Below are 15,612 nucleotides of genomic sequence, written 5' to 3'. Positions count from 1 at the left end.
GGCCTGCCACTTAGTGCGTGATTTTGTTTCCTCATCTTAAATCACAACGACTCCATAAATTAACCAGCTGTAGACGTACATATAATAATTACTTTTTTTTAGTTTCACTAAAATCCATTCAGTGGTTCATGACATACTTTGCTTTCCAAAAGTTTTTAGGAACATTTCAAACAAAAAAAACAAACCTGAAGGATCTCTTTGCCATCACAGTATGTCTTAGGGAAAGCTGACAGCTGCCATCACAGCTAATTACAACGAAATATCAACAGAAATTACTGACTTCTGGGCATTTTTGCATTTTCTAAGTCAGCTACGGCAGCCATCTTGGATCAGAATGACTGTAATCAGTTGCAGACGTGCAAGCTGCAATCAAAAAGAGGGAGAAGCTCTCAGAAGTACATGCCGAACACACAGCACATTTCTACAGTGCTTTATGACAGAGATATGGCAAGTTAAAAACAGCCCACACACCACGATCGGGAAAACAGTGTGAGACAAAATTATGATGGAAAAGGACAGGAAGTCAGGTGGTCGGACTCTGCCTTCTGGGGCTACTTGAGAGAAAACTATAAGACCTACAGCAAAAATAGAAACATTGCATGAAAGACGACAAAAAAGTCTACAATTTGATGTATAATTTGTTTGCTAACAAAACGTGTTCTGGTCACAGGGCTCCACGCTCCAGGTCATGTGACCTGTGGTTTGTGCTGGGCTTTAATGGAGTTGTTTTTCTGTGAATTACGTTGTCATGGTAACTCGAAACGCCACCGAGCCGGTCGTGTTGATATATAATTTGTGCGGGTACATTGTTCCGTTCGGGCTGCATTAAAGTCGAAGTAAGGATGAGATCTATATAAATATAGAGACACTTTTGGAGGTGGATAACAATAGGCGGCTGCCACAGGAACGCACAGGAACCCCAGAGCTTCCTGTGCGTTCCTGTGCAGGCCCAACAACGCTGGAATCAGAACCAGGTAGAAAAAGTTGCATGAACATTATTAGGAACGACTGAAGAGGAATAGGAATTCTCTGTTCATTTGTAAACAAACTCATATCGAAGTGCTGCGTAATTAGAATGTCAGTCCCACATATGCTGTAATCAGAAAATGTCTCGCATTAAATTACAAGTATTCCAGCTTTTTGAACATCTGCCGAGCGAGGCTGCGGCGCTGCACACATGAATTAATTACAAGTGCTTGAACACAAAGACGAGCGAAGGAGGGAGGAGCGCTGAGACGGAGCCAGCTGTGCGGCTCCAGATCAAACACACACTTATACCTGTGTGTGTATCTGTGCAGAGAGGGAGGGGGAGACAGCACAAATCAAAAGACTTAAACCTTTTTTTTTTTTTTTCTCTCGCATTTTGCTGGCCAAATGTGGCACACGCCAACATGAAACTCGACTGTGGACAAACAGGTTGCTGCTTTCCGAGGTAAAAAGCTCCAAGCTGTCCGACCAAACAGAGACAGATGCAGGTGGAGACACGCCGGAGAAGTTTGCAGCTTTGTGAATTTGCATGAAAGTAAACTCATTTACAGTTTGTCTGAATCACTGAGTTTATTTTCTATCATTTTATCCAGTTTAGCTCATTTGAAAATGGGGAAATAGTGAGAAATATCGTCATGTAGCAGCTTAGATTCATGCTAAATCGTGAAAAAAAACGACAGAATATTATTTTTGTGACCTTTATGTGTTCCGCAGAGTCACCCTGTGAGCTGTATAAGAGTTTTCTGTGACACGGAGTAACAGCTGCGTAAAAAAACCATTATATTAGACCGGGGGTCTGCAACCTGCGGCTCTGGGGCCACGTGTGGCTCTTTTATAGCTCTGCAGAGGCTTTGAACAAAGGAGCTGATTTTAACAGGGTTTTTTGTTTGTTTAATTTCATGTAAACACATGAATAAAGTGTCTGTGACAGAATGATACTGATAATACAAGGAGCAAAACAGATTCATCATTTAACTTCCAGCCGCACAGAGCGACGTTCCTCGGAAATCCACCAGGAAAAATGACTTTTTAAACAGTTTAGACAAAGAGCAGCATTGCAAACACATTACTGTGACAAGTCATTACAACACAAAGGCTTGAAGTGAACAAATGTCTCTGCCTTCAATAGATGAATACTGTAAATATCCAACAATCTGGTCAATTTGCTTTAATAATTTAACAGAATGGAAGCGATCAATGCTTCATTAATTCAAAGTACGATATTTATATTATTAATATAGCGTGCAGTGTTTACAGTTGATAAATTTATGATATTTAAATATATATATAAACATTTATAAAAAAAAAATGTTTTCTTGCCCGTCTTTATCAAAGTTTGGTCTTTTCCTTTGTCCTAACATGTAAAAATACAGTCAGATGTCAATTTCATATTTATATTTTTTATTTGTAACAGTTTTATAACATCTAATGGGATATTTTATCATTATTTTACACTTCAGATATGTTTTAGGGCTCTGGACAAGTTTTATTTTGTGTAGGAAGGAGCAGAAAAGGCTCCTTTGGCTGTAAAGGTTGCAGCTCGTTTAGTTTAGTTTCTTATGTTATCGTTATGTCTAAAACTTCATCATTTCTCCCTTCAGGCTCTAAGAGTGAATTATTTTTTATTTTGTCCAGTTGCTCCTGCATGTAAACAGATTTGTCTCCATGTACACAGAAGAAAAAAAAGAGAAAGCACAAGTAGGTGACTATATATAAAATAGTTTCCCAAACTGTTGTCTTACCTTCGTACAGCCAGTCAGCCAGACCATTAAAGATGACTCCTTCCTTCCCGGTGGAAACCAGGCGGATCGATCGGCTCTCCACTGTTGATCTGTAGTAGATGTTGTTTTCAAATATGAAAATCTGAACAAAGAAAAAAAAGTAGAGCGGAGCCCATCAGGCGTTTCTGTGCCACTATAAATAGCCTTAAAATCAATTTTGGTGCAGTCGTTGTGGTTGGCGAACGTCTAAACCTTCAAAGTACGTTTTAAGGACATCAGTAGGAAACTTTTGAGCCAACTTTCAGACAGCCAGTGATGCCACACTCGAGGAAATGGAAACACTGGCAGCAGATGAGCAGATAAAACCCCTCAGTCGCTGTGCTGCAGTATTTTTAGTGCTCCACCTGGTGCCAGTTTGGTGGAGATGAATGTGGGACTGACCGGCACCTCAGGCAGGGACTGTGTTGGTTCTTCCCCAGGAAATCTAATTTTCAGACTATTAGCAACAATTAGAAAACATAAACAAATCTGTCAGGGGTTGGAATGTGAGAATATTACCTGAAAAAGGACTCTGTACATACAGAGAATCAGGTTTAAACTATTGATTGTTGCTCTCAAATATGATCAATTACTTTTTTACCTCAAGCAGAGCTAAACCTTACCTCAGCTTTTCAGTAACTAAAAACAAATGATTAAAATAATATATGAGACCTCCAGGATATGAGAGACCCTGTCATGGCTTGTCTTTGTTTTGTTTGTATTATTTCTTGTTTTATTACAGGTTTTTGCTGTTTAGTTGACTTATGTTCAGTCAGGCAGGAATCCCCGTGGACTATGATGTTTGCAGATGACATCGTGATCTGTGGTGAGAACAGGGAACAGGTGGAAGAGAACCTGGAGAGGCGGAGGTATGTACTTGAAAGACGAGGAATGAAATTCAGCCGTTGCAAGACAGAGTACATGTGTGTGAATGAGAGGGAGGCAGGTGGAACAGAGAGGCTACAAGGAGCAGAGGTCACAAAGGTGCAGGACTTCAAGTACTTAGGGTCGACAGTCCAGGAAAACAGGTAGTGTGGTAAAGAGGTGAAGATGGTGAGGTTCTCCTTGGGAGGGACGAGGATGGACAGGATTAGGAATGAGGTCATCAGAGGGACAGCACAGGCTGAAGGACTGGGAGATAAAGTCAGAGAGGCCAGACTGAGATGGGTTGGACATGTGCAGAGGAGGGACAGTGGGTATATTGGTAGAAGGATGTTAGAGATGCAGCTGCCATGAAAAAGACAAAGAGGAGACATATGGATGCAGTTAGAGAGGACATGGAGGGAGTTGGAGTGAGGAACAGCCAAAAGAAAAAAGAAATTGTTATGATTTCACCACAAGATGTCCTCCATTAACCTGGTTTCCAGGTCCTCACATACCACCTGCACTCTGTTAGCAATCAGCACACTTTTCATCCCTCCTTAATCACTATGGTGTATTCTCATTAGTGTGTATTAGTCAGTATTTCTGTTCATGTCACGTTAAATGCCTCCTGCTCCGCTCATTGTCAGCCTCATCAAATGTTCTGCAGCTTTTCATCATAAACAATCCGGAGCGGTGTGCGAAACATGTACAATTTGTTTGTTTCACATTCACTTATTTTATAATTTGTAAATATTAAGGAACAGGAGGTAAAAGGAGAGTGAGTGAACGGCTGGATGAGTGGATTCCAAAGGGCACAGAGATGAAAGTCAGCAACTTCAGAGATACCTGTGGAGCGCAGATAGCAGGGTTTCTGAAAGATGTTGGTGTGGCTGTAATCTCAGCTGCTAAACCTCCAATTCTGTCAAACTTTTTTTTGTTTCCCTATAAAATCTGCCGTCTCTATTGTGCCAAAATGATCTCTTTTTTCAGGCGTGTGTGTGTTTTTGAGTGCTGACCCGGTCCTGCTGATTACACTGTCATGGTAGAGTAATTGCTTGTAGTTTAATGAGGGGAGCGCTGCAGGATTCATCTGCGTGCTCCTCTCGGTGTACATATGATGCTTCACTGCACGCACACACACACCTACACACACACGCGCGTCATTTTTACACGCTGATCCAAAACTTGATGATAAATCAAGTCCAATTCTGATAAAACCTAATGAGAAATCATTCCAGACTGTGATGAGAAAAGAAAGAAAACATGTCCAACATCTCCAGCTCCGACGCAGACAAAAGAAGGGAGCTCATCTCTGTTTTCCTCCACGAGCTCCGAGGTTCATTAAACCAGGAGCAGAGCTCCGGCTCCAGCGCCGCGAAAAGAAACAATTAGGTATACTATTACCATATGGAAATTAATCTGCTGTCTTCCCTCGGCTGGCAGCGTCTCGTCATGTCCTCAAAATGTTATTATTTTCTCACAGAAATGCATCCATTATCAAAGTAATTACACAATGAGAGCAATTACGGCAGGAGAGAAAAAAAAAAAAAGAGCTTTGAAGGCTCTGCTGATGAAACACGGGACTATCTTTGTCTGAGCGCCGCAATCTAAACAGAAACTAATTTACAGGAAACAAGAGCAAAAATTGAAGTAAACAAAAGAATCACATAAAAGATTATTAGGTGCTTGAATCCATTGCTTCAAAGTTTATTTATTTATCTTTTTTTTCCAGCAAAACTTATTAGTTATTAAAATCCAGACACAACATTGTTCAAGTTATCTCTCAGAGTTTAATTTCTCTGGTTACTGTTGGTGGAAAATTGTTCCAGCTGATGATTATTTCCAAATTGATACACTAAAAAAATAAATAAATAAATAAATAAATAAATAAATAAATCCCAAAGACCAGGTTAGGGGTCACATGGGAATATTCCACTAAGGTTTGGGGTTTGTTGATGTTTCTTTTAACAGAGTTAATGGAAAAGGCACCAAAAAATTTGGCTCCAGAGGCCTTTTAATGGGATTTTTTGTGTTTGTTTAATGAATAAATGTCTTGTTAACAGGAAAATACCAACAAGTGGAATATTTATTATCAACCTTTAAGCACATATGTTGACATCTTTACCTTACAAATTATTAACCTGAGTGGATTTTATTACTTAACTAAAAATATGACGTTTTATTGTCATTTGAATAAACTTTAGTTGTTCTATTTTAGTTGAGACAAACATTTTAAAGCATTAGTGACTGTATGAGATGAAAGATTTCACAGACACTTTTAGTTTCTATGAATAAAAACAAAAAAATACAGATTTAACCACAAAAAGTAACCGACCTCCACTGAGATTCATCAGAGTTTCTTTTATTCTGAGATTTTTGTTGAATTTTCTACATTAGGAGTTTTTCTGCCCTTAAATTTACGGCTTTTAGACAAATCCTTATAAAACATTTCTTAGAACATAAGTTCATGAATTGAAATCGAACAAAAGGTCTCCTCTGGGATGAACAGAAGTCCCTCTCACCTTCAAGGACTTCAAGCTAAATGTTGAACAGAATTTTTTTTTTTTTTCCTGTTTTTGAACATTTCAGTGTTTTTAAAATGTTTGAAGGCAGGTTTGGTAAATTTGATGCAATTTATTTTTTTATTTTATTTCAGGTAACAGAACCACAGCTCAGTTATGTTTCATTAACATGTTTCCGTTCAGTTAATCTAACATGTTTTTTGTATAGTTTTTTAAAGTGCAACAACACAAATTTTTTTCCTGCTCATTGCTCATTTTCTGTCACTCACACACATGTTAAAGATCCTACACCCCCACATGTTGTGGAGTAAAAAAAAAAAAAAAGCACAGAAGATATTTTTATTGCAAAGTCCTATTTTTAAGGCACTTTCTGTGTGTTTGTGTGAATGAAGACATGAGTAAGAGACTGTGAAAGCACTTTGTAGAAGGTTTAAAGGCACTATTAAGTATGTGAACTACTTACAATTTAACCTTAATCTCATTCTAAGCTGTAGTGAAAATGTAACAAAGGACATTTACTCAATTTCAGCTCTTAAAAGCAAATTGAAATGATTCTTATGTGAGTGACTCGGGTGGTGGAATGGAGTTAAAGGGTCTGAACAGCTGAGGCTAAATGCAATTTATTCACCACTACAGTGGATGAGACTAGACTGGAAATTGTGTGTAAAATGTTTCGCAGAGTAAGTTAGTTTCTTAGTTCAGTTTCTGGTTCCTGTACAGATTTATCCTGAATGCAGGTGAGGAATTTGCTTTGCAGCAGCCATGATAAAGAAAGTCTTCAGGATGTAGCCAACGCCTGAGGATTTACCTTTTCTGTTTCGCTGCATCTGTGCTGCAACATTGTTCATTTTGCTCCACCACACTTCCACAGCATATTTCTAAATGTGGTGATATTAAATGTTTTTTTTATATAATGCAGGATTTGTAGTTCCTTCACACTTAGGCTGGGAAATTTCCTGTTATTAAGCATTCAAAATGGCAGATAATACATTGTTATTTATATGGACAAGAGGCTGTTTTTTCAGCCACAAACGTTTCCTGCAGAATTATATTAATGAATATGAATATCTGACAGAATGTGCTGCATTATTTGCCACAAACTAAAATATTAAATAGAAAGGTTAGAATGATTTCAAGCTTACAGAGCAGTGAAATACAAATTGTAAGCAGCAAAATTATTAATAAAACATTAAGAGTAGCAATTAAAAAGCCTAGCATTACTTGAAGAAATGCATATTGCCTGCTGCTTTTCAAGACAAAGTTTTAGTCTTTAGTGATGAGAAGGGATGGAGTTATAGCCATTTCAGCTGAGAATAATGTAAAGCACAATCACGTGCAGTCTGTTAGCTCTCAGAGTATGAGTTGTAAATGACTCTCCTTCTCAAAATTGAAATGGTGATTTAAGTAAATGACTTAAATACATTTTTCAGAAATTGCAAACAGCTCTTTAAAGGTGTGTAAGAAGAGGGAAAATGTCCTCATTTTCCCAAAGATTGTCACTTTTTACACACTCACTCAGGTTCTTTAAGAGACAGATGTGCACACACACCCATATTTTAGTCTGTGTCTTGTGGTTTTACATCCTGTACATCCTGACCCCCTGCAGCGTCAGACACTCCGAGCCACAGGTTGTCTGAGGCGCCATCTGCTTCGGTGGCTCTCACCAGCTCAGGAGTTGCCACCAAGTAAAAATAAATTTGGCTGACATTGATGAAGGTCAGCGCGAACAGAGCTCCAAGCAGAGACCCATAATGCTGTCATTACAGAGAGCATAAATCTCTTATTGCCACAACATTTGGCCGTTCCTCTGCGACACACCATAAATCAGCCCTGTGCCTGGTTCTGACACATCTGACAGACCTGAAGTGCCAGTTCTCAATGTGATCCGAGGGGTACGGCCTGCCTACCAGCTGCTGGCCCTGGGGTCCCCATCCGGCGAACTGCAGGACCGCTTCATGCACCTCGGGGGGATTTAAAGGCCAACTTTCCCTGTGAAGAAACCACATTGAAGAGTACGTTGACCACATGCAGTACGCACATTCATAAAGTCAACCATTTGTGTTTTTACTCTTTTTATTTTAGATTTTTGTTTCCCTCATCAATCATCTAAATTCTGTTTTTTTTTAACACGAGCTACCTTCGCTCAGTTGGCTGCAGAGCAGTGGGGAAACAAACAGACAGAGATGGATTAAAGGCTAAAAACAGGCCACAAAGAATGCAGGCCAGCACACTAAATGGAACCGAAAGCCATGGCTGACGTCAGTGAACTGATGACATAGAGTCCGATTGAGGGCAGTGGTCGAAGATCTGTGAGGGGAAACAAAACAACACAACAAAGGTGGCTCTTACTGTGTCACCAGGCTGTAAATGATGTACTTGGCCACATATGAGTGTTGGTAGATCTGTGGAAATAAACAGCATCGTAGTCACGGACAAAGTCTCAGAATAAAAATGTTCTTAAGAGGTAGATTTCTCTTTTACCGTCTTTAGATCAAAGGCAAACAGAACGTGCTGCATGTCTGGGGACACCTGATATTTGGCAGCTCTGGATCTGTCCTGGATGGGATTTAAACACAAAAAACATTAGTAACACACCAGCTGGCAGAAAGTCTTTGCTCTCAAAGAGAAGCCTGTGGGTTTTGTAATTCAGTAATTACATACATCTTTTTTTTGTGGAAGCGTGTTTTTATGTGTTATATAGTGTTTGTTCTGTGGGAACCATTAGAAACGGATCAATGAGATATAGACTGATGAAAATGAGAACTATTTTCTCCTCATTTACCAGCAGGTTTTTCATCTCTCCCTTTATTCGTTCTTCCTCTTGCTCTCCAACAGTTCTGACACAGTAAATGCGGCAGCGCTTTGTTGTAAAACGTCTGATCTGACTAACACCTAACCAGCTAACGCTTTGGTGTTACATTAGTTTTGTGCCTGCTCAGTGCTCTGATATTAAAACGTCACCTCTTGTTCCTTAAACTCTGACAAATAGTGACGAATGTCAGAGTATATCTGCCACGTTTACAGCTTTAACCCGACATCAGGAGCTCATCAGCACGCAGACTCACTTCTTCACTGATTGCCCTCAAACCGCACATTGTTATATATTTTTTTGCTTTCAGATGCTATTATTTCTCCTAATCTTTGTATTTTTCCTTGTACTTGTGACACACAGACAAGGCCACATGCAGTCACCTCATTTTCAGTCTTTTCTCATTCAAATCTCTTGTGTAAATTGGTCACTAATGCCGGCGGTTTTAATCTTTAAATTGCACAATCCTAAATCGGCTGTGTATGTTATTGCAGCGTGCACATTTCCACGCTTTAAAGAAACTGTACTTACAAACAGTTGGTTTGGTACGACGATGTTCTGCTCCTTTGTGTCGACGTTAAGCTTGATAACATCTCCATCCCTCGATCGAAACAGCAGCTCATTGTCTGGAAGTGTCGAAGAAACAATCAGTTATAGAGCTGTTGCATGTTGCACAAAGCATTTTCTTTAAGCTTTATCTCTTTTTTTTTGTTGTCTCCAACTTCTCTTTTTACCTTCAATAAGCCTTGATGGATATTTCAGCTCCTTTGCTGTGTTAGTTGATTAAACTTGCACAATTTGTCCAAGATTCTCACACACAGACGAATAAAGTATCTCCCTTAGCTTGACAATCTAAATTTCGGTGCGTGACTGAGCATAAACCAATAATAAAGTGCGTCTTGTTTCTGCCACTGAGAAGCGCTTGTCCCGTTTAACTGTATTTATAGCGGCGCAAACGGGAGGTGACTCTTCTAAGTGCAGAATGGCTGCAGGCTGGCAGCAGCAATAATGTTACGCAGGTTTAATGTGACGCTCTGAGTCATAAAAGGCAGTGATGGTTATACAATGTGTGTCTTCATTCCATAAATTAGAGCAGCCCTTGTTAAAACCTTTTGTTTTCGTTACTCTGACGTAACTACGTCTCACGATACATTACACGATTGCTACATCATTCAAAAATGTGCTCTAGTATAATAAACGCCACTTGTTTATCTGAGTACATTTATTAATATTTACTGTGTTGCTCGGCTCGGACTCGTGCATTTACTTTATGTTTTAATTTATTTTTCACCTGCCTCAGCTACTTTCAGATACACTTTTTTGTTTAATTTTGAAACGTTTCATTTTGCTTGCTGTTGTTTCGCACCTGTCTTCAATCAGTTAATTACTCCACACCTGTGTTCAGTCGGTTATCGTTAACTTGGTGTGCTAACCTTCTCGTTTTCATCTTCCATTATCAAACTGTCTTACTAGTTTTCTCTTCGTATATTTTTGTTTTTATTTAATAGGAATGGAGACAAACACACAGACAGGATGATGAAGTTCTCATCCTTGGATGTTTTAAGAAACGATATAATTACATTAAAAGTTTAAAAGTAGACATACCAAAAACTTGTTATGAGTATAAGTTTTTTGCTGATTTAACCAAAGTTTAACAGATCCAAATTTCTTTCCTGCTCTTGTTTTGTCAATAAAATCCTCATCTGCTTCTGTTTTTGCCTCTGGTCTTTATTTCCTCCTACACTGACATCCTCCTCCTGTTCGACTCCCATCTGAAAAACAGCCTTTAATTCATGGACTTTATTCTGTCTTAATGTCCTGCAGCTGCAACCTCCCCATGCAGGACTCAATCGACTGGGTGCAACCAGAAATTATTTGTTTCATTTTTCGTATGAGCTTGCATTTGCTTTAAGAGATTTTGAATAACAGGAAAATGGAGGCAAAGGTAGGTCAAAAGCTGTAATTGTAGCCAAGAAGCATGGGAGATGTAAGGTGGACTTGACATTCTTACAAAATGAGGGTTTTCACAGTTTTTGAACATTGTAACCTGGCTATAATCATGTAATTCACAATATTTGCTCAACACAGACCACGAGGAATAATGAATAAATATGAAATGTCCAATGTAGATAATCCCCCATACATGGCAACAACCACAGAGTTGTTTCAGGAAAAAATAAGACTACACAATATATTCTAGCCAACAGTGTACCAAAACAAAACTCAGTGAACTCAATACAACAAAACCCCTGCAAGAGTTCTCTAAAAATACTCTTTTTTTTTTAAAGAGTGCACCCACAGGTTTATTCATGCTCAAGAGGACTGAGCCTGCCATAGAGAATAAAAGCAAAAAATATCTCTCTTTAAATAAGAAGAGAATGATTTACTCATTTTTACCGCAGCTGGTTTAAAAGAATAAATATTTCAAAAGACCTGTTCCACGTTTTAATGCTTCATTCCTCATGGGATGTGGAGTAAAGCAAGAGAGAAAAAAAAATGGTATAAAATGGACTTGGGAGGTTATTAACCGGCGAGGGACTCATCCTAGTTGTGTATTCTGTTAAATCTCAAAAATGCGAATGTCAGAAAGACGGCAGCACCTCTTTGTTCCAGAGATGAATGTGAAGGTTGAATCCTCGTCTCTGCAGCTGCGTGAGAAACTCAGAGGTGAGTCCAAAGACTACTGAAGCAAGATGTGATCAAAGAGCAGCAGAGATCAATTACACACCGCTGTGAACGAAGCCCACGAAATATTGATGAGAGCCGCTCGAGTGAGAGGCTGTCCCGTTGGGTTTCTTATCAGAAGGTCGTTAGCCACAAATGGCAGTTTGATTGCATTAACTGAACTGACGAGTGCAATGTCACACCGATGATTGCTGGAGTTTCGTCAGGTGCAGAAGGCGTTTTCATCATGAAGGGCAGAGACACATGAGAATGTAATTAATTATACGATAATAGGCGGGTAATGTAAGTAATCAGAGGCCCAATCTGCAGCAGCGGAACACGAGGACGGATGTAAGGTCGCAGCGTTTCTGTGCACTACACGCCCTCCGATGACTGCAATCAGATGAGCACAAAACAGGTGTTTTCACACTGAAGTATGCTGGTAGGTGTGTCAGCGCAATCATCACAAGACGACGACGCGGTGTCTGTAGCATTTGCTGTCAATTTGCAGAAACTTGAAGAAATGAAAAGACTGGCATTTTGAATCTGCAAAAGATTTCTGTAATTTAGACCAAAGAGGGAGGCGCCACACACGGCACGTTCACAGGATTTGATCAGTACTTGTAAATTGTCACTTGGCACACAAAGTCTGAGCATCTTGTTTGCTGAAGCTTTTATTTGCCGCGTTGACCGTAAGAAAATTCTGTGTCTGTTTGCAAACTCTAACAAACCCAAACAAGCCTCTGCTGTGTGAAAATTACAGGGTGGAGGGTGGAAACCGGACCGAAACGCAGGCAAAGGAGGCAGCAGGCAGGTAAATACAGTAGATGAATCCAGGAACTTCATTTCCCAAGACCATTAAACTGAAATAGACTGAAGTAGACATATGGATTATACCAGACAAGTGCGAGAACTAACTGAAAATCAAACACTATACACTGTGAGAGATGAGGATTAGATGCATTGTAAGTATACTGACTGAAATATGAGACAACCAGAGCTCAGTAATAATAATAGTAATAATAAAATACTGAAAACAAGAGACAGAAACTGTAAACCACAGCTTGAGTTTCACAAAGGTAAAAGGAAATCAAGACAAGCTCCAACAAAAACCAAGACGATCGTCCCAAAACCGTGAATATGAAACTAATGCTGTATGAAATCAAGAAATATAACAAAGGGTAAAACCAAAACAGGAACTAAACCTAAAACAGACTGTAAATAAAACAAAGCATGAGCACGAAAGCCTTACAAACTCAACAAACTCAGAAACCAAAAACAGACCCACAGATAGATGACTTATCTGTTACTCTCCATGAAGTTATAAAACTCAGCAGCAGGCGATTCACTCACTTCCACATGCAGTGGTACTCTTTACAAGACACAGAAAAGTCACTACCTCGGAAAAAATAAGGTTTTATTGTCTTTATTAGTGTAGTAAAGACGTGACAGGAAATCGGGTGAAGTAATTTCCAGTAAAAGCTCTGAAGTCAGAACCAACACTGTTGTGTTTGTTGTAACACAGACTCAAGATGAGCTTTAAAGTTAACACTTTCTTACAGTTTTAAACCTGGTTTTCTTTCTAATATTGAATTGAAATAGTTACTTTGCTACAGAGAGCAACTTACAAAGTTCTTTTACTCAGTCGATCAATCATCTCTGTTACCTTTGTTTAATTCAAAGCACATTTTTTAATTAAAACAACTTGGAAAATGACTTACTTCTACAGAGAACAATCGTAGTTCAGTAAAAGCAGCTGCGTTATAGAAATCACTGACAGCACAAATAATGTGAGGAAACAGCAGCCCTGATTCAGAGCAGCATGTTTGAATGTAAAACTTAATGAAGCAGTTTTCCTGCTGACCACCAGGGGGCGCCGAGTTCACTGCTCTGACATGGATGAGCTCAGGCGGCAGCTTCCAGCTCTCTTATTTTGAAAGTGTGGAAAACCAAAGCAGAATTTCTCTGTTGAACTTTTGTTCAGATCGTCTAATTATAAGTCTGACGCACTGCAACGAGAACGGGTTAATTTGCGTCTACATCATGATTTTATCTGCGTCCTCTTTGGGAAAATTTGTTTGCAGCTCTTTAATGGGGACAGTTTGCACCTCCATTAGCTGCACAAAGGGCCTGATTTAATGTTCTCCTCTGCTTTGTTTGCTGTGTGATTTGATTGAGATTGAAAACAAAGCGAATTTTACATTTCATCTGCTCATTTTCGCCCATAAAGCTGAATTGTTGCAGCTGCCTAACAGCCTCAGCTCTCCTCTCTAATTTGCCTTCAAATTAGTTCAAATACTGTTTAAATGAACACACACCATGAGTGCATATTACACAAGGTGGAATTACTTTCAATTATTCCTAAAATTAGATATTTTTGTGGTCGAAATATGATGTGTGGATGTGTAGTTTTTAATTTGCACTGCAGAGTTGAACGCATGCAGAAACTGAAGTTTTTAGATGACTATTATCTCACTGCTGGTTTCTTCTAAACAGTTTCTAGATTTGTAGATGTAGCTTTACTTCTTAAAGAAAAGTGTCAGGTATGAATACCAGCGGTATGTTGCGAACCAAGAACGGAAATGTCACAGTGTCTGAGTGTGCGCTGTGTTTTGACGAAGGAGTCAGATTTTAAATGTCAAAGCCAAATGGTTAACCTACCACTGAGCCATTTAGATTCTGGGTCGTGGATGTAAAGGTCCGGACCGAAGACGTCCTCTACAGTGACTTTCTTCTTAAGGGCGAGGCTGTCATCTTCACCTGTCGAGTGAATCACAGACAGATACATAAACATGTGGACATTAAATATGACTTAGCCTACTATAAAGGAGATATTCTGGTGATTTTTCACAAAGTTTGATCCCTGTAACTAAAGCAGGAGCTGTATGTGGAGCTTGACACACAGGGCTGATCCCGTTTGAGGTGTTCATGGACAGGATCTAAAGCAGGGGTGGCCAATCCTGGTCCTCGAGGGCCACTATCCTGCATGTGTTACTTGTTTCCCTGCTCCAACACACCTGTTTCAGTGGTTAAATGACCTCTTCATGTTCTGCAGAAGCCTGTTAATCACCCATTGATTCCAATCAGGTGTGTTGGAGCAGAGAAACAAGTAAAACATGCAGGATGGTGGCCCTCGAGGACCAGGATTGGACACCACTGATCTAAAGGAACCCTGCGGTCTCCTCTCTGCTTGTTTTGCAGATGACGTGGTTCTATTAGTGTTTTTGGACAGTGAGCTTCAGTGTGGGGTTCTGGACCAAGTGTAAAACAGGTGGGATGGTTCTCATCTGGGAAAAAGGGGAATGCTCCTTCCGGGCCGGGGATGAGTGTCCGCCTTAAATGGAGGCGCTCAAGAGTCTTGTTTTTACGGGTGATGGTTGGATGGAGTGGGTGTTGGACCGGCCAGTTGTGGTGAAGAAAGAGCCGAGCCTAAATGCAAAGCTCTCAGTTCACTGGTTTATCTATGGTCCAACCCACAACTATGGTCATGAGGTGTGGATCGTGACAGGAAGAACAAGATCCCAGATGTAAGCGGCTGAATTTCCCTCGTGTACCTGACATCCACGGCTTGACCACAAATAAGCAGCAGAAAATGCAAGGATGGATGTTTAGTAGTTTCAAAAGAAAGACTCAAGATGATCTTGAAGCTTTGAGATTTTCATCATCTTGCTGCAGTCTGCCCCTCTGGAAACCCTGTAGTACACTAAACAACTACTTCCTGCTATAGGCTAAGCAAATTAGAACAAAGTGCAAACAATAAATAACCCCCTGGAGCTGCTCTGATGGTCTGAGAGCATCAGTTTCCAGCTGCTTGCTGCGTTTCTCAGCAGAAGGCTGGCGAGTCCTCGCTAACCCAAAACGTAAAACGAGAGCTGAAGTGGGCAGCTGAACAGCAGGTGGAGCAGACAACAGGGGATTCTGGGCTTAAAGAAGAAAACAAGATAAATTTTTCAACCCTCGGACTGCGTTCTGTTTGGAAAACAACTACTATCAGAGAGACTGGCAG

General features: G+C 39.9%; 1 protein-coding gene across 6 annotated transcripts in view; it reads right to left on the bottom strand.

Moving 5' to 3' along the window:
* The window catches only part of LOC108239660 (dipeptidyl aminopeptidase-like protein 6), an 87,796-nt gene that overhangs the window by 9,619 nt on the left and 62,565 nt on the right, over positions 1-15,612 (bottom strand). For all 6 annotated transcript variants that reach the window (XM_017422525.3, XM_017422526.3, XM_017422523.3 and 3 more), the window contains exons 3-8: positions 14,268-14,366; positions 9,474-9,568; positions 8,615-8,689; positions 8,483-8,535; positions 8,041-8,122; positions 2,730-2,850 (exon numbers count right to left, since the gene is read on the bottom strand). In XM_017422525.3, coding sequence (XP_017278014.1) covers positions 2,730-2,850; positions 8,041-8,122; positions 8,483-8,535; positions 8,615-8,689; positions 9,474-9,568; positions 14,268-14,366 — 525 coding nt within the window. The remainder of the gene's footprint in view (positions 1-2,729; positions 2,851-8,040; positions 8,123-8,482; positions 8,536-8,614; positions 8,690-9,473; positions 9,569-14,267; positions 14,367-15,612) is intronic.

The sequence above is a fragment of the Kryptolebias marmoratus genome, linkage group LG20, assembly GCF_001649575.2.
Source record: "Kryptolebias marmoratus isolate JLee-2015 linkage group LG20, ASM164957v2, whole genome shotgun sequence".
In the NCBI taxonomy this organism is placed as follows: Eukaryota; Metazoa; Chordata; class Actinopteri; order Cyprinodontiformes; family Rivulidae; genus Kryptolebias; species Kryptolebias marmoratus.
The sequence above is the reverse complement of the archived record's forward strand: the minus strand, read 5'-3'. Positions and strand labels throughout refer to the sequence as shown.